The 21,304-nt window shown below is 38.8% G+C and overlaps 1 protein-coding gene across 13 annotated transcripts in view; it reads left to right on the top strand.

The window, feature by feature from the left end:
* Window positions 1-21,304, top strand: part of DGKI (diacylglycerol kinase iota) — a 377,107-nt gene that overhangs the window by 181,836 nt on the left and 173,967 nt on the right. For 8 of the 13 annotated variants that reach the window (XR_013992604.1, XR_013992605.1, XM_081038701.1 and 5 more), the window contains exons 9-13: window positions 4,122-4,244; window positions 4,514-4,588; window positions 5,400-5,498; window positions 15,973-16,055; window positions 17,951-18,011. Coding sequence is in view for 11 of the 13 variants with exons in the window: in XM_081038701.1 (XP_080894827.1) it covers window positions 4,122-4,244; window positions 4,514-4,588; window positions 5,400-5,498; window positions 15,973-16,055; window positions 17,951-18,011 (441 nt within the window). In the remaining 2 variants the exon portion in view is untranslated. The remainder of the gene's footprint in view (window positions 1-4,121; window positions 4,245-4,513; window positions 4,589-5,399; window positions 5,499-15,972; window positions 16,056-17,950; window positions 18,012-21,304) is intronic. The other 5 variants (XM_081038699.1, XM_081038706.1, XM_081038703.1 and 2 more) reach the window with 3 other exon arrangements.

Here is a 21,304-nt window from a genome sequence, read left to right as displayed (position 1 = left end):
TTCTGAGATATATAAATGTCTAATCACTATGTTGTTTTGTACACCTGAAACTAATTTAAAAAACCCCAAATTTTAAGAAGGGAGCCTGAATCTGTTTATATATTTAAATGCAAAGTTATATTTAGTGTTACAGATGTTGGTGTTTCCCTTCTGTACTGAAAATGGTAAAGGATAATATTTTGGTGGGATAAACAAGTTTGAAATGTTCAAATACTAGTGTTAAGTGCTTGGAGCTGAAGGAATAAAACCTGTATTATATAAATTTTGTTGTGGGGTCAACTAACAAGAGAGAAGAGGTGTGTGTTTTTAACAAATGACATCATTCTACACAGAACGCTTTAAAACTTGCCTTTCGTAGTGAAAAAAAATGGATCTTTGGGAACAGTCTATAATAGTACATACAGATTTAACTCATTTTTAAACTGCTGTATATATTCCATACTACGGATATATTAGTTTATTTAGCCAACTCCCTACTGATGGATATTTATTTTGTTTCCAATGGTCTGCTTATAAAAATGCCACAATCAACTCCCTCCTGGCCTGGTATGGGCTCTCTCCATGCTAGTCCTTTCATATTTCTTAGGATTGTATAATATTAAAATGTTGGAGACTCATGAGATATAATAGCAATGACGAACAAGATCCCTAATAATAGCTGAGATTTAGCCAGATACGCCTGAGAAGCTGCTGAGAAACTGTCCTTAACTTCTGGAATTCTCTGCCTGCCATCCTCAGGACACACTTTGTCCCGATGGTGCAGGTGGAGAACACTCTGTAATAGACAAAGTCTGTGACTCTCCTTCCTGTCATCCATCAGAGTTTTGTCCAGTATATGATGCGGGAAGACTTCATTCGGGATGATGAAGTGAGGTATCTTTTCTTTAGATCTGTTGTTATAACCAGTCCTCTGTGATCCCGTAACCTGGAAAAATTCCCAAAGAGTGATAAAAGGGAGTTAAGTTTCATTCACAGTTGAGTGATTCACCCATAGGCATTTCTTAACAGCCCAGGAAAGCATCATACTGTGATAAAGATTTTGTTGATAGGATTATTTCTATGGCAAGGTAAGACTGCTCGGGATAGCTGGTACAAGAAAACAAAAAGCCTTTATCTTTTACTAGGACTTTAAGGAAATACTGGACACACAGTGTACCAGGGGGTGAATGCTGTTGGAATCAGAAGACTGCAACTATCCAAATGAGGGCACAACGTTTCACTGTTTTGATAGTGTTGAACTTGCAAAGTGAACACTTTGTATCACTGAGCTAGCTGCCCTTTGTAAAAGGGATGCTTTGTTTTAGGACACAGGAAAAGTATTAAAGGTTTCTTGAATACATCACCAACAATGCTACACAATAACTTCTTGGCATAATTTTTACATTCGTGAAAAGCATTGTATTTTGTTTAACTCTCACAACAATACTGACCCAGGCAGGGTAGGTGAAATTGTAGATTAGCGAGGCGAGGTGACTTGTCTCTCTGTGGCCGAAACACAACCCAAATCTGCCTTTACGTCCACTGGTTCTTCATTGAATTATGCTGCCTTCTGAAAGAATTTATATATTGAGACAGAGATACATATTTACACCTGAACAGAAGAAAGCCACAGGAATTTTGCGGTGTGCTGTGAAATTCCATACTGCTTATCCTTTGCTATTTGGCTCTCCATAGGGCTGTAAGAGCTCACATAGAACCTTCCAGGTACTGTAAGTCAACCACTGCTTAACCTTTGCCCCCTTGTTCTGTGAGATGAAGAAGGCCTCAGTTCCATGGCACTTGATGAGGCTTGGAAGCACTTGTATTTGCTCCATCTGTGTTTCAAAAGGCTGTTCTGTGTGTCTGTTCCCTATTAGAATTGAGTTCCTTGCCGCTCTGTTTTCAGACATCAAGCCTTATTTTGGTGCGTTTCTCTAACTCTTTGTTTCCCAAATGCGCTTGATGGTCAGAAATCACCGGAAGAACTCCGATTTCTGTGATCAGGCAAATGTCACAAATTTCTGTGATCAGGAATGATCTTAGCCTGACCCATTTGTGCTTTCTCTCAGAGTTTAAGTATTGAATCCCGTCAGAACTGGGAACCATAGTGTGTTCCTGCAAGCACTTGGCGTATATCCGGCATTTCTCTGGGCAGTAAATGAACCAAAACTACAGAGAAGTTAGGAGACAGGCAGTTTGCTTCCTAAGGATCCTTTCCCAAATCAGGAAAGACCTAGGAAGTGTGAATTTTAATAATGCCGATTCATTATTTCAACAATGTTTGGAGTGCATACTATGTGCCAGGCGTTTGTGCTAGGTGCTGGGGACATACAGCTGTGATGGAGGCAACTAACATGTATGGAAGTCCTTATCATGAGATGGATACCACGCTCACTGCTTCACACACTTTTTCTCGTTTACACTTCACAACTCTTCTGTGAGGTAGGTATTAATCGCCTTCCCTTTAAAGTTAAGAAACTGTTGTTTCAGAAGTTTGACTTGGCCAAAGTCACAGATCTCGTGAGAGGGACATCCAGACTTCACAGCCAGCCTGTCAGGTTCCACAGTTCCTGGTCTTTGTCCCATAGATCTGCTGCTTTACCACGGTCTATAGGTCTCTTCACTCCACCCTTTCTACTTCAAACACAGGCTCCCAATGCTGGCTGCACGTTAGAATTGCCTGGGAGTTTGAAAGTGTATCTTTGCCCGAGCTTCACCCCAAACCAATTAAATAAGAATATTTGACGGGGCCCAGGTATCAGCATTTTTGAAAAACTCTCTGGATAAGGCCAATGTGCAGTAATAGCTGAGAATACTGAGCATCGTTACTTGATATCAAATAGATTCTGCCTCTGCCCGCCTTATACTTTCCTGCATCCTTCTTGGGTCATTGGGCTGATGAAACATTTAAAGTCTCCAAATTATTTTTCTTCCGTTTTAAACAAACCGAAAGTAGTCAAAATATAGCAAAGACTTGAATAATGCAAAAGTTTCCCCAAATAAGGCCATGATAATAGATCCATTTAAAGAGGAATTTAGAAACTTGGAGATTCCTTTGGGTTGCAGGGGTTGCATAGTCTAGAATGAGCGATGGAAAATAACCTGGGGTCTAGAACACGGATGAGCTTCTGGGTCTTCCTTTTTTTGGTAGGACTTGGAGAACCTGAAGACTCTTTTAATCTGATGGGGGAGGAAAACCTTGAGACAAATGGTGGTTCAAGAAAGTTTCCCTCATCTTTGGTGGGCACGGGCCACAAATCAACTTGTTTTTCTGGAGGTCCAAAAAGAAAGTAAAATAAAAGCTAAATAGTTTCAATCTTGCATGTTGGGATGTGTTAATATATGTCCCCTATACTAAGGTTTATTTCGAATGCTCTAAGAAAAAAATACCCTAATTAGCAGAAGAATAGATATCGAAGTTTCTTTAAGCTGTTTGAAAACACTTAACTGCTCAAGCGGTGCATGTGGATATATGTATATAAACTTTTATGTTAAGAATTATGTATTTCAGGCTTTCAACTCTTTGTTAACATCTATGATGTGGTAGTAATATCTTGCTTTTGTGAAGATGGCAATGTAATTAATGATTGATTCTCCACTAGTTAAATCTAGTTTTGCTTGTCTTCAACTAATGAGTTGTGACTGACCCCCTAAGAGAGGTTGTTCTCAAAACATCTGTATCAAATATTAAGACTATATGGTTGGTTTGAAGTAATCACAAAGTTGCGATCCGTAAGATCCCTAGAAAGAGAAAGCCAGGGGAAAGTAAATTTGGGATCATTGTAGTTCAACAAGTATGAGGCACTTCGGTGAGAAGAAAAAAATTAAGGCTACAGGCGAAGGAAAACTGTTTAAACCAATGGGTCTTTAGAAAGAGAGAAAAAAAGAGCAATGATTGCTATTCCACTATTGTAAGTAACTTAAAGTTGAGTCTTAGCTCTGCATTTTAAAACTCAGCCATAAATTTGGTAGGATAGTTGGATCATAAAGTTCCATTCTCACTGACTCTTTTTACGACCATTACTTAGAACAATCAATACTACTACCACTACTACTAATAAATATAATAATAATAAAGTAAACGGGAAAAAAACAAAAAGAAAAACGTGAAAAATGGCCTCCTTTTTTACATTTCCACATAGGTGATCTCCATATCCGGAGATGAACTTGAACTTGGTTGGGCGGGAGACGGACCTGGTTGGGCGGGAGACTGGAGCCCCTCAGAGAATTTGGGATTCTTCCATTTTTACTGGGAGGGTTGGCAGGTATAACATGTGTTGTTATGTGAGTCCATGAGAGCCCCCAGGGTTCTAACTCCCTGCCTCTCCGTGTGGTGGGGAGTCAGTCGCTCACTCTGAAGCACGCGACTGGTCTCTGTCTGTGGCTTCCCCATGAACAGTGGCTTGGAAGTGTCAAAGCATGAGAAGCATGCAGTCCAACAGCATGTGCTGCCTTCATTTTCTACATGGTTCTGCATGGGAAAGCTCAGGGGCCGTCTGCTGCTGAGCTCAGGGCGGTCCTTCTTTCCCCACAGAACTCGCTGAAGGCTTCCAATCGGAAGAAGAAGAGAACAAGCTTTAAAAGAAAAGCCAGTAAAAGAGGAACTGAAGTAAGTGTTTTGGGATTCTGTTGCAATGAAATACCTCCTCCTTTCCATAGCCTCCTCTGTCTGTCATGATCTGGCCCAAGCTTATTGTTTTAATATGCCTTCTACCACTCTTCTCTTTCTCTATACTCTAACCATGCTGGAATTCTTCCTGTCTCTTTCTTTCTTTCTTTCTTTCTTTCTTTCTTTCTTTCTTTCTTTCTTTCTTTCTTTCTTTCTTTCTTTCTTTCTTTCTTTCTTTCTTTCTTTCTTTCCTTCCTTCCTTCCTTCCTTCCTTCCTTCCTTCCTTCCTTCCTTCCTTCCTTCCTTCCTTCCTTCCTTCCTTCCTTTCTCCCTCCCTCCCTCCCTCCCTCCCTACCTCCTTCCCTCCCTATGTCTATTTATATCTATCTATCTATCTATCTATCTATCTATCTATCTATCTATCATCTATCATCTATATTTTTTAAAATGTAACTTTCTGCCACTTTACAGTCAGAGCATTTGCACTTGTCTGTGGAAATGTTATCCCAAAGATGATGAAGATGAAGATAAGAGCTAACGTTTCTAGAATGCTTAGAGTATACAGAGTAAAGCCAAAAGCATGGCTTGATTCGCAGGGGCAAATCGTAGTCTGGAGATACTTTGTTCTAAGCTTTATATGGAGTGTCTTATTAAGTGTGAGCCCTATGAAATAATATGTATGTTTTGGGGGGTTTATTGGGGTATTGATTTTTGCAGGGGTGGGAGTAGTGCTGATAGTTTCTCACTTTTGCTGCTTTGGGGGCTGCCACTCCTGGATGTATGTCTCAGGAGTGCCGCTTTCTTCCTTCAGCAGGAAAACAAAGGTCGTCCCTTTGTGATAAAACCGATCTCTTCTCCTCTCATGAAACCCTTGCTTGTGTTTGTGAACCCCAAGAGTGGAGGCAACCAGGTGAGTCATTTTTCATGTGTTTAACTTGGAAACTGCAATGCTTTTTTGAAAACACGATCCCCAACATCAATTGAAAGAGGGTTACCACTAGGACCCCAAGCACTGGAAGACAACCAGCTTTTCGGGGGGAAAAGGCCATTGTTGCTCCACTAGGGGGCAGCCTTACACATTGCAGGGCTAGGCAAGGCCTCGGAGCTCTCGGATTTATCCCTTTGCTTCCACTACCCCTGTGCCCCAGGCAACATTGTTCCATATAGATTTTCAAGAAAGGTCATTCTGCAGTCTCTCTTAGTTGATCCCTTTCACGGTGCCCTTTTAGGAACTCATTTTGATTTCTTCCTATTCTAATTTCGACCTGATTATTTTCATTCCCATCCTCAGAGGAAAGAGAGAATAACGATCCATCATTCATGATAATGAACAACAACAAACCACCAACACTATCAAAAATATCACCTTCTACAGGTTTCATGTGGTCATTGCCCAAACCTGATAGTATAATTAATATTAAGTTCATTTGAGAGTAAAGAAATAGCCATAGGGGCCGGCCCGGTGGCTCAGGCGGTTAGAGCTCCATGCTCCTAACTCCGAAGGCTGCCGGTTCGATTCCCACATGGGCCAGGGGGCTCTCAAAAAAAAAAAAAAAAAAAAAAAAAAAAAAAAAAAAAAAAAGAAATAGCCATAGAAAAGTTAAGTGTAATGACACACCTAAAGTGACACAACTCTTTAAAGGACAGAACTTGCACTTGAATCCGGGCCTTTGTCTCCTCATCTAATTCTCTTCCCACTCTCTGAGGCTTCTTATCAATACTCTTCTGTGGGTTTTGATTTTCTCTTATTTTCACGTGAGATTGGATGATAAAATATTTTCCGTGTCCATTAAGTGTGCAAATTTTACATTTTTTTTTACATTTTTAAATATTATTTTATATTAGTTTCACTGTGGTTAGACATTTATATGATTTACGAAGTGATCCTCCAATAAATCTAATACTCATCCCATACCATGTATGGTTATTACCATATTATTGACTATATTCCCTGCGCTATTTTGGAACTATTTTGTGACTATTTTGTAACTGCCAATTCCTACTTCCTGATCCCTTCACCTTTTTCATCCAGCTTCCCAGAACCCCTTCCATCTGGCAACCATCGGTTTGTTCTCTGTATCTATGAGTCTGTTTCTGTTTTGTTTGTTTATTGATTTTGTTCTTTAGATTCCACATATAAGTGAGATCACATGGTATTTGTCATTTTACATTTTGAAACAAGATTCCTTGAAGTTTCACACTAAACAGCTTAAAGATTTGAAACTGTTTAGTCACCCCATAGAAGGAGGGTAGATACAGAACGAGGAGTGACCTAGCAGTCCAAGATGATATTCTTATTACTAAAGATACTGTGCATTTTTCAGAATGTATTCATTATAGTAAAATGTCTTTTATGGGAACTTATATGTAAAGAAAATATTATTCTTCCTTTCCTCCCATTCTTCAAAATTCTTGGTAACTTGCTGTGTTACAAATCTCTCTTCACATTGTAGAGAACAGGGAAAAGCAATGTGTTTTAAGCAGAGAAGTAGTCTATTGTCAACATTCTGCTTTGTGGAGTTGCTGAGCAATCCCCACGTTGTGATGGTGGTGTCCTAAGCGTGTCCCTGGAGGAGGACCTGCAGAGGTTCTTCTCAGGAGGGAGGTTCAGTTTGTCCCGAGCCATCCCATCTCTCTAGGACTGGTGTCCCTATAGCCTGACGAGGGTTGGGTTGCAGTCGAGGCCACAGAACAGAGCAAAACTAATGTAATCGATCCCATGATTTTGGCCACCTGAGCACCACATGCTAATTAATGTCAAATATATTTTATTATGACAGCCTTTATATAAAATGCACTTATGAAATCATTATAAGCGTTTTTTTCTAGGGCCTCCTGAAGCTTGTAGGTGATCCCTGCCTTTGAGGAGCAGACCATCCAGTAAAGATATAGCCTGTTCCTGTTCCAACCTCTGTCTAAATTATTAATGACAAGGACTTCAGAAATGATCTAATGTTGCTTTCTATTTCACTAACTACAAAACAGCTCAGGGAAGCTTAAGTGAATCTTCTAAGGACACCTTGTTTGTTAATGACACAAAGGGGGCAAATGGGAAAAATAATTCAAACAACATTAACTATATGTGAGTTCTAAATTGAGCGGATCAGACCGCAAGTGCTATGGAATTTGAAAGGCAAGTAGTGACTTGGGAGTGATAAAGAAACTGTCATGGAAGTAGCTGAAATAGAAGATGGACGGCACTGTTATGCCAGGCAGAGAAAGCTGGAGTAACGCCCTTTTCCTTTGCTCTACTGTGGCAAATTCCTGTTTTTCCTTTAAAGCTCAGTAGCAGCTTTCTGAACCGTTTCTCAAACTTAATTGTCCTGTGCTCCCATAGCTCTTGGCACTGTGTAAATTGCAGCAGAAGCTCTCTGCGCATGTCTGTACTGCTGAAATACAGGCTCCATAATACCAGGGGCAGTACCTTGGAACCTACGGTTTCTAGTTCGTGGCATGTAGTATTGAACAAATAATTGTTTAATGAACAGTATTAATAGGAGGATGAATGTCGTGATGAAAATGATTCATTTTTGAGGACAGTATGGTGAATATCGTGTTTCTCCGAAAATAAGACCTAGCCAGACAATCAGCTCTGATGCATCTTTTGGAGCAAAAATTAATATAAGACCCGGTCTTATATAATATAAGACCCGGTTGGGTCTTATATTAATTTTTGCTCCAAAAGATGCATTAGAGCTGACTGTCCAGCTAGGTTTTATTTTCAGGGAAACACGGTAAAGCATGCACATTAAGTTATTAGAAATGTGGTTAAGTAAAGATGAAAACGAGCCTGGACCAGTGTCTTAAAACTTGGCTAAGGATTTTGGATTTGTACCATGGACACTAGTTTTTCATTGTTTAAGGTTTTTTCTTTTTAAAAAATATTTCATATTTTGAACAAAGGAGTAGTATGATGGAAGCACCTTTAAGGAAGATTAATTTGACATATTGGGAATATATATAAGTCAGGAGGCTAGTCACATGAACTTCAGCATAAATGGATAAGTGGGTAGGTCAATGGATAGATGGATTGATGAGTGGATAGATGGGTGGGTGAATGGGTGGTTAATGGAAGAGTGGATGGATGGGTGTTGAGTGGGTGGAAGGACCTGTGGATGGATGGATAGATGGACAGATGACTGGATGGAATATACAAAGGGAAGTAAAGCATCAACATTTTACAGCAGATTATCTGGGCAGCGGCTTTGTTATTCATGGGTATTCAGGAAAGGGAAGAATTATTTTGGGAAAGAGGTTGAGATGTGTTTGAGGAAGTTGAGGTCCCGGTAAGATATTCAAAAACAAAAAAATGCCCGCTTATCAGAGACAAAAGACGTAATGACTTTCTGTCATTTTATGCATTTTGGCTTGTGCGTGTGTTACTCTAATGATGTTATTTCCAGAATATCTACGATTTTCAGACTATGGCTAATCAAATAAAAGTAAATATTACATAACTTTAAATTTCTATATACTTCCTCTATAAAACAGAGTTCTTTACTAAGCCTAGTAAATAGGAAGAACATGCTTTCTAAGCACAACATGAAATATTGAGACAGCTGTAAAGAAATCCAAACGCCTATGTACAATTAGAACCCTTCAAACTCACCTCTGGCTATATTTATGGTTCCATCTTTGGTCTTAGGAAGGCACAACTTGATCCCCTGATTGTAGTGAGTAAGGAAGAGTCATGGTCAGAAATGCTCTCACTGTGTTAGGGTTAGTTAGCCTTTTCCAGAGCCGTGTCTTTAACATGCCTGTAACATTGCAGTTGAGGATGGATTCAACCATAAAGTTGGGAGTCAGAGAATGAATCAAGTGTTCCCCACTGGGCAAAACAGAATCACAGGAAGGGAGTTTCTCATTTCAGCTCCCGTGAATCCATACTTTTGCCCCACCCCTTCCTTTTTCTCTTTAACCCAAAGGAGCCATAGCTGAGGTAAAGTGACAAAGGAGAACAGAGGCTGGCAGTGAAAACAAGGCAACTCCTGGAAGGGGAAATTGGGAGGATATGATGTGCCCCTTCTCCTCTCAAGTTTCTCCTTCTGGAGTTTTCTGTGCTCAAACCTTACGTAACATGGTGTTCTGTTTTGAGAAGGGAGACCATTCGCCTTTACCTACTTTATAGACAAGTTGAGATTAGTAGCAGGACCGATACATCTACTTGATGGTCTCCGTCATAAAAACCTTTGAAATTCTCGTCATAATTCATATTTGGAAATTTTTAGCGTCGAGAACATTCAGGAAACTGCAATCCAAAATTAGTGTTCAGTTCCAGGTAGATTCTGTTTGTACATGTGACTCTTACTCCCTACCCATAGACCAGTGGTTGTCAAATTTTTGTGTAAATATAACACACTGAGACAATTATTAAAATTGCCCTATCTCAGGAAATTGAACGCAGTGGATGTGGGGAGAGGCCCAGGAATGTCAAGGTTTAGTGAGCATCTCAGGTGCTTTTGATGTAGGTGGTTTGTGCAACACACTTAGAGAAATGTCATCAGTCATTGCAGGGTCTCTGAGAATATGTGGGGCTTGTGTGTGGAACACAGCCGATGAGAACTTGAGAGGGAAATGTATTGAGTTGGGTAGGGGATGAGGGGGAACAGCGTCTTAGCTTGATCTTATAGCTTCACGGCTGCTCGACTCTTAGCTTGGAGGACTGGTTCTCAACCCCGACTGCACATCAGAATAACCTGGGCAGCTTTTACAAATTGATGATGTCTTCCCCACCTCATACTAATTAAACAGAACCGTGAGTGGTATAAGTTCCCCAGTTTACTTTTTTGTCTAACCAGTGTTGAGAACCACTGACTTTCTTCTCAAGTGCATATGAATTGCTTGGGGAATCAAGTTAAAATGCAGATTTTGACTCAGTGATCAAGGGGTGGCCCTGAAATTTAGCTTTCTAATAAGCTCCCACCTGGTGCTGTTGCCACTGCTCAGAGACCACACTCTGTAATCAACAGAAATACATTTTGTTGTTAAATCCGGATTCTTGCTTTTTAATTGATTTATTCTGCTCATCTGCTTTTAGATATAAAGAACTCTCCTCTCTTCTGTTCTCAAAGTTTAGGTTTTAAGTTTAAATTAAAAACAAGAAAAACAAGAAACAAACTTGCTTAGGCTTCTGTTCTTTAAATAACTAGACTGTATCGCCATCTGCTGGCAAATAAAATACCTATAGCTTTTTTTCTTCCTACAGTATTTTATATGTGCACAGAAAATTTCCAGCACTTTGCAGGAATATATTGAGATGAACACATGTAGGAACTGCTTATGTGTCTTTCTTTAAATCCCTTCTTTAAAACAGCTACTTCGTAATAACTCTCTGTTTTTCTAACATTTAAGGTGGAAACAATACTGGGTGTTTTGCAAAGCTTTAGAGGTTGACGGTACCACCGTTATTGTTGGGACCTGAATTATTGGAGGGAACAAACTTTGGAATTAGGGGCCATAATATCAACTTTGAGTGTTTCCTCCTGTGGAAAAGAGGTAGTACAGGAAAATCAAGTTTACTCCCGCAGAATCCCCTCCTCTCAAAATGGATTATTTTTCTTGGATGCCTCTGACTCATTAACATCTTTCTACCTGAGTCTTGTAGACCCTTCTGATGTATCCCAATGTCCCCTTTCACACTCTCTCCCTCACTCTCTCTCTCAAACTTCATCTTCCAGTGACGTCGATTATAAATTCAGGGGGAAGCAGGTCTTCTGACCACTGGAGTGATTCCAGCTGGTCTGTCCTGAGAGTCGAGGGGTCCAGACCATGTGAAATCCCAGGATCAAGGTGTGGCATGAGCTGGACCCCTGGATTGGAGCGCCCAGGAACCTTATCAGTAGATAACAGGCGGAAAGGGTGTTCAGTTTGTGGGCAGGCTGGTCCTGACCAAGTTCACTCCACCATCAGTAGACAGGCTTCTCCAGACCATGGCCACTCCTGCTACGTGAGGGACAAGTCAACCAAAGTGGGGACAAGGAAGAGACAAAAAGTGTAAATAATTTCAAATATGTGAGTCCCTAAACTGTTTCTAAATACTTGGACAAACAACTTCAAGGAAGATATTATTTCCTGTCATAGTCAGCCTGGAGATAAATCAAGAGTCATTATGTTTAGATCAAATTTTAATCTCCTAAAGCTTAGAATAGGCTGGGAAGAGGGCAGAAGGGCAGTCAGTCAATGATGTCACATGTTAAAATTTAATCTCAACATCTCCTAGTTAAACCAGCCCCAACAGGTGAATTAAAAACAACCGAACAGTGACTCTGTGGGAAGTCCCTTTTTCCAAGTCACAATATTGGTGGGGGCGGCTGTCTTAGGCTGTTCAGGCTGCTATAACATAATGCCATCGACTGGGTGGCTGATAAACAACAGAAATTTATTTCTCACAGTTCTGGAGGCCGGGAGTCCAAGATCAAGGCACCAGCCAATTCGGTGTCTGGTGAGAACCCACTTCCTGGTTCACAGATGGCCATCTTCTCACTGTGCACTCACATGGCAGCGGGGGGAGCTCTCTGGGGTCTCTTTCATAAGGGCACTGATCCCATCATGAGGGTTCCATCCTCATGACCTCAGCACCTCCCAAAGGCCCCGTCTCCTAACACCATCATATGAAGGGTAAAGATTTCATCATATGTTTTTTTTTGAACAACAGAAACATTCAGTCTCGAACAGCGGCTAAGATGCAAACCAAGCCATCTAACCCCTTTGATAAGTCTAGGACCCAGATGTCTTGCTTCTTAATCTGTAGCTAGACTAATGTATCAAAATGTAAGTCTGACTCCCCCAATTAAAACATTTCAGTGACTCATTTCCTGTAAAATAAAGCCCACGCTCCTTAGTGTATATGACCTGTGCAACCTGTGCATATACGACTCTACAACCTGTGCAGAGTCGTCTCCCACCACTCCTGACGCATGGTTCAGAGTGAACAGAACGCCATTTTTCTATGGCATGCCTTTTCTATGGCATGGCTGTTTCACACGTCTGATGCCTAAAACTTCTTACTATACTCATCTTTCAAGTCCAAGATGTACTATATACATCTTTCATATGTAGGAAGCCTTCATCTAATCCCCAAAGTCGGGCTTAGAGTATCTCCTCTGGCTCCTCATACCCATCAATAAGCATCTCTGCCGTACCATTTACTATCTTCAATGAGCTAATTTATTGCGTTGTTCTACTTCCGAGCTCCTGAGTGTACACATGGGCACAGAGTAGGAGCCTAATACATGTTTATTAGGTAAATTAGGTATTCCTTTGGGGTAGTTTGGAGCCAGTTTGGAATAATCATTTCATAATCTCTTCCTCCCCCCACCTTTATTGTCCTCAGGCCTTTCTTATTGTCTGGGTTCTTTCCGTGGTCTAGATAATAACTCTGTGATAATACCTGTGGTAATACCTCCGTGACCAGTCTTGCTGAGTAACGGATCTGAATGTTTCAGCCTACGCGAGCGTTGCAGTGTCTTTCTTTCTTTTTTATTAAAATTTGTTGGGAGATACAGTGCTTTGATGAGGATCAGTATGCTGAATGGACCCACCCTTAACTGATTCTCCATACCCCCAAATCATTATGTTCTATTTTACGAATAATGCACAGAACTTCCTCTAGAGAGCAAGATCTTCTCTGTTTTACTCATCTCTGTTCCCTCAGGTAAAGCTGTTTCTAGCACATGGTGGGTTTGATCTCCCTCTAGAACAATTTACCTATTTTCTGGGAAGTTGTTTTCTCCTCTTCCACCCTGTTCCCCAACACCTGGAGCTAGAAAGAACAGTTTTCTCACCCTAGAGGAATACCCAATCTCACAATATCTTAAGAGGTTCTGTGGTCAATGAGGGACAACATCTACAACCATATGTGTGAGAACCCTCTCCAGAGTGTATTGGAATTGACATGTAAGCTATTTTTTTTCATTTAGAGAAAACTAGGCTCATGCACAAAAGTTGCAGCTTTTGCATTTGGCATCTAGCACGTGATAACTATGAGAGGGTTGGAAACTTGGTAGTGAATGATAGTTGTGCAAATGACTGAATGTATTTCATACTGCTGGTGAGAAAGAAATAAACTACTCTTTTCCTGATCAGTTAGTATTTGTCAAACCATTCAGTTCTATTGGATAAAGTAGCTCTATTGAACACCTAAAGCAGCTTATTCTAGAGGTAACCACAGAGTTAATAGAACTGATTTAAATATGTGTTAGACTTTTTGGCTCCACCCACCAGGACTGATATAAAACAATGCAGTACTTTCATTCCCTTATCACTGTTGCTAATGAATGTATTTTAGAAATATTCTTTTTGAAAGAAGTAATTATGCCACGCCTGAATGTAATGTAGAGCTATGTAAGTCATCCCTGCACAACACCAGAGGGCATTCTTCCAACAATCTGCAGTGTAAATGGCGCCTCCTAGAGGTGTGCTGTGCAAAACTCGCTCGCCTTAAAACCTCTTTCCCAAAAGGAAATCTGGAGATAATTCGACGTTCCAACTGACACAAATTGAAAATGAGCAAAAACGAAATGGTGTGGTCATTCAAACCTTCTAGAGAAATTTTCGATGAAGAAAATAACTTCTAAATGCCGTGCATTTTTATTTTTTGAAAGGTGTTGATTACCTAGCATTGTATGTATCCCAGGAGAAGCTGAAATTGAGACATGCACTAGACCATAGCCAGAGGTGGAAAGGAGGAATTAACATCAACAATTCATATCGCTCTAATTGAAAGCTGAAAACTTAATTTTCTAGTGAGTCAGTTGAAAATGTTTTATACGTTGGTTTGTCATTCAAATGACTTTTAAACATAAAAGATAACTTGAGATAATCCCCAATTGACTTGATACCAAGACCCAGTATGGGAAAAAAGAGACTGATTCAGTATTTAGTATTATGTCTCTAAAGCTATGTCTGAGTTTTATAGAAAGCAAAATATGTCATTTGGTGAAACTGAAGGATTAGTAAGAATAATTAAGGATAGAATGTTATTCCTAAATTTACAGCAAGCACACAGTAAAGCAGAACTTTTAAATTACAGGTTTGGATGAAATGCAGAACAAAAGACCTGCATTGGCCTCACTGTACGAATTGGCATAACATTGTGATAATTATAAAGTACACTTCAGCCCTCACACTCTCAAGTATAATTTAATGAATCGATGAACAAGGAGAGAAAAAGAAAGGGACTAATATTTATAAAGGCCTATTTTGTGCCATATACTATGCTAGCTACGTAACTACTATTGATTCATTTAGTTCTCATAATCACTGAAAAGTACACATACTTCATATGCTGAATTTTTGCAAGATTATAAATGCGCACAGTCACCCAGTTAGAACACCGGAGTTATAACATGGTCCATACTATTTTTAACTCAAATATCATGCTATTTCTACTACTAGGATGATTTTCAAATACAGCATGGTAGGTATACAAACTTAGGAATGTTTTAAGAAAGAGCAATCATGATATCTAATGAAGGAATAGAATTACAAGCAACGAACTCTGCCCAACTGGTCAGATGTTACTTGCTGTGGTTGACAGTGACGTAAAATGAGGCACCCTACCCATTTTTAAAGCTCTTTGGATGCTGCTTAATAAAAAGATCCTTTTTTCATTTCTTCTTTGCTCAATTTACTTTAAGAAATGACCTTCAGAACTGTCTTGTATATGCCATGATGATCATCTCTATAAATGTCACAGTTACTTAAAACACGCTCAAAATGTTCATGTGAGCGAGAACTGTTTGGCTTGGACAAACAGATACAGACATGGAAATTGGAACATGCCAAAGTAAGAGTTGATGCCACTGACTGGTGAAGTTTCATATATGTATATTGTAAATAAGAGGGAGTCTGTGATACTTTTGCTTCAGTTAAACATATTTCAATAGTCATATTAGCTAACACTGCCCATATTTCATATGAAGCAAAGACAATTGTGGTCTGCACAATAAAGTAAAAATTAATGGTAAATTACATAGGCTGACTAATAAATTCCCTACATGGATTTTCATACACTAAGTAATGATGGTAAAATGCATTGACACTATTCATTTAGCGCCTATTGCATGCCAAGCACTGTGATATTATCGCATTTAATTCTTGCAATAAGTCTGTGAACTAGGCATTCTTGCCTGCACATTAAAGAGAAGGGAGCTGAGCAGAATGAAATTGAGGAACTGGCCCAGGGTTGCGAGGATTATACAGAACTTTAACTTGGGCGTTCAATCTATGTATATCAATGGCCAAAGACCATGATTTTAATTACTTCTCTGTGCTGTTTAGATATTATTTTAGATAACAGGATTTCTTTTTAACTATGCAGCTAATGCCGGTATTTGGATATTTTTTTTCTCACTGTCATTTCCTCCCCCCCCCCCCCCTTACAGGGAACCAAAGTCCTGCAGATGTTCATGTGGTACCTGAATCCACGGCAAGTCTTTGATCTTTCTCAGGAAGGGCCAAAAGATGCGTAAGTCTGGAAATACCCTCCATGGTCCATACTATTTTAGGCAAGTGAGAAGCATTTCCTGCTTTGACATCAAGCTTTGTTGTTTGATTACCTTCTGAAAAGTTTTCTGACCATCTCTTATGTACTTTCTCATCTGTACTGTCCTCCCTTGAAAACGTCGTCTGATGTTTCCCCTCCTCGTCTTCATTGGGTTAATTCCCTTCAAAACACCTTTTCTCTGTTGTTAACTCAGTGGGTATTTCTTGTGTGTCCACTGCTCTTGTACATGCAACTATAGATGATGAGCAAATCTGTGAACTGAGAAAGGGTCCATCATTTTTCTATTTTGCATGTACAATTTTGGAGATGTACATTATTGGGAATGTGTGTCTTTGTGGAGAGAGGCCATATTTGTTTATGAATATGTTCATATATTTAAATTAGAGGTTGTGTGTGTTGTGTGTGTGTGCGTCTGTGTCCATTTGAAAGAGAGATTGACTAATTGATCAAATCTGTGGATTTTATATCAACATGGGGGAGACACTTCAATTCCTGCTCATTCTCTTTTCTGAGCTTCTCAGAATTTTCATGCTCTCTTTTTGTTAGAAGTGTTGAAAATAAAGTCCAGATGTAGGTGACATGTATCTTATGTCTTCCCTTTGGTGGAGGGAGGGGGACATAGTAGGGAAGAGCGGGACATTGTTGCTGCTTTCTCATTCCCTTTTTAAAACCCATCTATTAAGATGGTGTGGATGTCATCCGATAAACATTAGAACTTAAGGGATACCAATTATTTTTAAATAAGTAACAATAGCAGAGGCAAAGAAATATCAGCTCAGACAATTTCTAGAGAAATAATATTCCTGTATGTCATGAATAAATTATATATATTTAAGCATTCAGGAAAACATTAAATATCAATTTCTGCTGACATTCTCTTAATCTATGATCTTTACCACTAGAGTTTGCTGTAAGACTTCTGTATTTTTTTCTGCATTTGGACGTACTAGACAAATCTGCTACCCTGGCTTTTGTCCTTTTAGTTGCTTCCTTAAGATTTTATCACATTAGTTAGACTTTAGGTAGACACTTCATAGATCACTGTAAAGAACATAGCAGGACAAGAAATATTTTCAGAAAAAATATTATTTGAGTTAGATAAGTGATGTTTTCTAGAACAGAGCCATTAACAGCTTCACTTAGGCAAATGTTTTAGCAGGGATGGTTATCACTGCATTTTCCTAAGAGCCAATATGAAAAATAAAATAATCTCATTTTTATCAGGCAAATTCAAAATAAAAAAAAAATCAGTAAATTTTCCTTCTTTTACTGACGTATATAAATGGGGGTTTGACTGTTAGTGAGTTGAGAGGGAGATGGAATTAAGGGTATGGTAGTAATGCTAGTAGATTTTCCTCCCCTATCTCTCTGAAAAAGGTTTCTTAGAATTGATAGTGGGAAGCTTAGGTTTGAAAAATAAATAGCTCCAGGAAAAGCTGACAAAATATAAGAAGGAGACATATAAGCACTATTGACTACCAATTGATGATTTTCTTTGAGAACGGAGGGAGGAGAATGATGGGAAAAGACAAAGAAGAAATGAAGTCAAAACTAAGGAGGAAAATAATATGAGCTGACACATTATGAATTAATGTGAATTAAGGGAAATAAAACTCTAGGACATCCTAAAATCCCATTCCAGTGTGGCGATTTAAAATGATGTTTGCGGCCAACCTCTGATCCAATTGTGGGAGTCATTGTGCCCTGTGAGGACTTGGTGACTAGTTTTGATGATGCTATTATCCTCATGACTATACATTTTCTCCCCCCACCCCCCCTATTTTTGCCATGTGTTTTCTCTTTGCTGTGGCCGGGGTGCGTTCTTTTGTTAACTTTTTCTTCTATTTCTTCTACAGGCTTGAGTTGTATAGGAAAGTACCAAATCTGCGAATTCTGGCCTGTGGTGGGGATGGAACGGTAGGTCCTTAAAATAGAATGAAGTTCTCTCCCTATTTCTTCCATCTTTCTTTTGTTTTTCTTATGACAGTTTTCTTTGTTCTGTCCCACCTCACACTCTTTCCAGTCCCTTAAAACACACGTCTCTCTCATGTGGATCGTAGCCCCTCAGGGTTAGAAGGGACTTTCTGATTATCCTCAGGAATTCACACTTGATCATTCTAAATTAGGTTTTGCTCCCTCAACTATACTGTATTTTTTCCTGTTCTACAAGGTCCGGATGTGGTCAGATCGTCAGAATGAAGACTATAGATGATGAAATTCTTTTAAAAATACAAACTGACCTATTTCAATTTGTTCTTAAGAATTGGTCACAACTGTTAAGGAGAAGTATGTGTACACAACTGAATTATTGCCTTTTTTTTTCACTAGTGAGAATAAAACTTAGAATATTGAGTAACATTGGTTTGCCTTAAAGATCATTGATTGGTCCCATTTGTAGTCCTGTTGGAGAAAAGGTGGAATTGGGCTGAAGTTTAATGTCATGGGTACATTTTTCTCTGTTTATGTGTCTCTTCTATTTCTCCACTTGCCCTCTACTTATGTTGATAAATTTAGCAAAGAATGGAGAATCATAACATTTATATATTTTTACTCTGTATTTGAAGTTTGCTTTCACAGAACCTATCCTTTTATTATGAGCCGTTTTTGGTTTTTCTCTAATTTCCCTAATTAGAATGTTTTATTCTCAAAAGTAGCAACGGGATTTTCTAATTTTATCTCTCATAGCACATGAGCATTTAATGCAACATTAGGTACACATTATATGCTACTAAATGAAACTGGGAAAAAAAGAGCTGTGATTCCACTGATCCCTTAAGTTACTCTTTGGAGAGAATAACGTTTTTCTAGTGGGAAAATACTGTTTAGCATTCTTCAAGTTTCACAATACACATTGCTATCTTATAAAATTTATTATAAACTCTTACATCAAAGAAGCCAAACCTATTTCACTTTATTTAACCCAGTGTTTTCCAAAATTATTGGACCATAGAATTTTTTTTCTCCCACAATACCTACAATACAATCGAAATGTCTATCGATTGTAATGTTCTTGGGAGATATATTTAAAGATATGATAGTATGGAATTTTCACAACTTTCTCTAGTAAGAAGTACATCCAAACAAATATATATCTAAAATATATTTAATTAATGTATTATATATTAATTTCATTAATGCAGACACATACAGTCTTCTTTCTTCTTAGCTCAACTGTCCCCCAGATGAGTTATATTTGATAAGAGGGTAAACTCATTCGTGACCCTTTACTACAGTTATCTTCCTTATTTTAGAATCTACTTTCCTTCCTATGTGCTTCACCATTCCCACTCACATCCTTTTTCCTCATCTTTTCTCAATGACAGCAACAGACAGGTTGAGGTCATGCTTTGTGTCCTGAATCCATAGTTCTTCCTCTTTCTTAAGTGACCATGACCTCGAGTCCACATCTCCATACCTTGGGCTTCCTCTGGGATTGCGTGCTCCAAAGTTCTCCATCATCCATTGAACTTCCCATCACTCCTCTTTCTCCCCTCTCGCTGCTTTCTTCTTCCTTTTCTTAGCAAATATGGGTAGGAAGTAGTGTTCTAAGTTATGTAGTATTGAGGCATTCTCTGCAATTAGATAAGTATTTAAACAAATGGGATTTCAAAGCATAAAGGACAAAGAGAGAAGATAGCTAAGTTCAGACACTTGTGAAACACCTATAATTATGGAATCTGAGCCAAAGTTCAAGAGGAAAATGAAAAGAGAGAAGTGAAAGGTAATCTATTCTGTCAAGAAAACAAGCCAAAAAAAAAAAAAAGGAGTTTCAAGCAAAAAGGAGTGGTTATATCCTTAAGGAGAGACTGGAGAATGATCATTGAATTTGGAGACGAGGAGGTAACCGGTGATTTTCAAGAAAACAGTTTCAATAGAATGTCTGGGACAAAACCCAGAATGAGGAGTAAGGGAGACTTGGTACATCCCTAATGAATCCTAGTGACCAGATCCAATTACGGTGTTGAATATCTATAAATATACTCTTTGCCATTAATGTTATCCTTCTTGACATGTAGACTATCTGGTTCTCCTTCTTTTCTTATCCCATCTTTTCCAGCATTTCTTCTTTAAATATACCATAATTAATGGGTATCACAGAAGGCTTAACTATAACTTTCCTTTTATGTTCTAGATACTTTTTTTTCCTCTTAGGGACTTTATCTGTGTTCTAACTTCAGTTTCACCTTCTTCCACGTAACTCACAAATGCAGTGGATATTCGCTCATGGGTCTCTTACCACAGGCATGTCTAAAATAAAAGTAGTATAATCACCCTAGACATGGCACATACATTTGAACTAATTTTTTTTTTTGTCTGTGGTAACCTCTGTAGTCCAATCACTCAGAATCAAAACTTTGCTTATCTTGTACCTTATGTAAAACTGGGTTTTGTTTGATGTTACTTTGTTAAAGTCAGGTGTTTTGTGAAAGATATACAGGGTTTATGAAATATTTATCAAGGTATCTGATTGATATTTTTCAATGTATCAGTTTAAAATATAAAACTTTCCATTTTGATGGGGGGCAGAGTATATATTAAAAAGAGGCACCTGATGGAAAGAAAAACTGCTGGCTTTAGGCAAGGGAAGTTAATTCTTGAGAGTATCAGGTGTGTACGTATTTGACATAAGGTATTTAGCCTTTAGTTAATACCTATCACTATAAAGGCTGTCAGAATTCTTTCAGTATAGTGACAAAGGTTCAAGAAGGAATCAGAAATGGACTATTTTTGACTGATTAAGGTGAGGTATTATTGACCATTAACCATATTAAAGTGTACAAAGTTTTATATAATATATAGACATCTTGCATTAATTTGGGGAAAAAGGTCTTAGGCTTCAGTACTAGTTCAGTTTTATGTTATTAAAAAATAGATGAAGGCAGAGTGATGTATCTCCCACTATTGTACCTGAAGGGTGAAGAGGCGGTTCTGCCATTATTTCTGGGACAGTTCGCAACTTCCTTTACCTCTTTTGGAACATTCTGAAATTGCAAAGGAATACATTTGGGTCTCTAAATTTCTTCACAGCTGTAGCATTATAATGGTGTAGACCATTGCTGTTCAAGAGAACTATATTGCAAGCCACATTTTAAATCTTAAGGTTTCTAGAAGGCACTTTATCACAGAGAAGGGTCATAGTGTACATGTTAGAAAGGGACATCCAGTTGTTAAATGCTGTCTGGATTATCTTTCAGAGTTCAGAAATGATG

The sequence above is a fragment of the Rhinolophus hipposideros genome, assembly GCF_964194185.1.
Source record: "Rhinolophus hipposideros genome assembly, chromosome: 25".
NCBI classification, from domain to species: Eukaryota; Metazoa; Chordata; class Mammalia; order Chiroptera; family Rhinolophidae; genus Rhinolophus; species Rhinolophus hipposideros.
The sequence above is the reverse complement of the archived record's forward strand: the minus strand, read 5'-3'. Positions and strand labels throughout refer to the sequence as shown.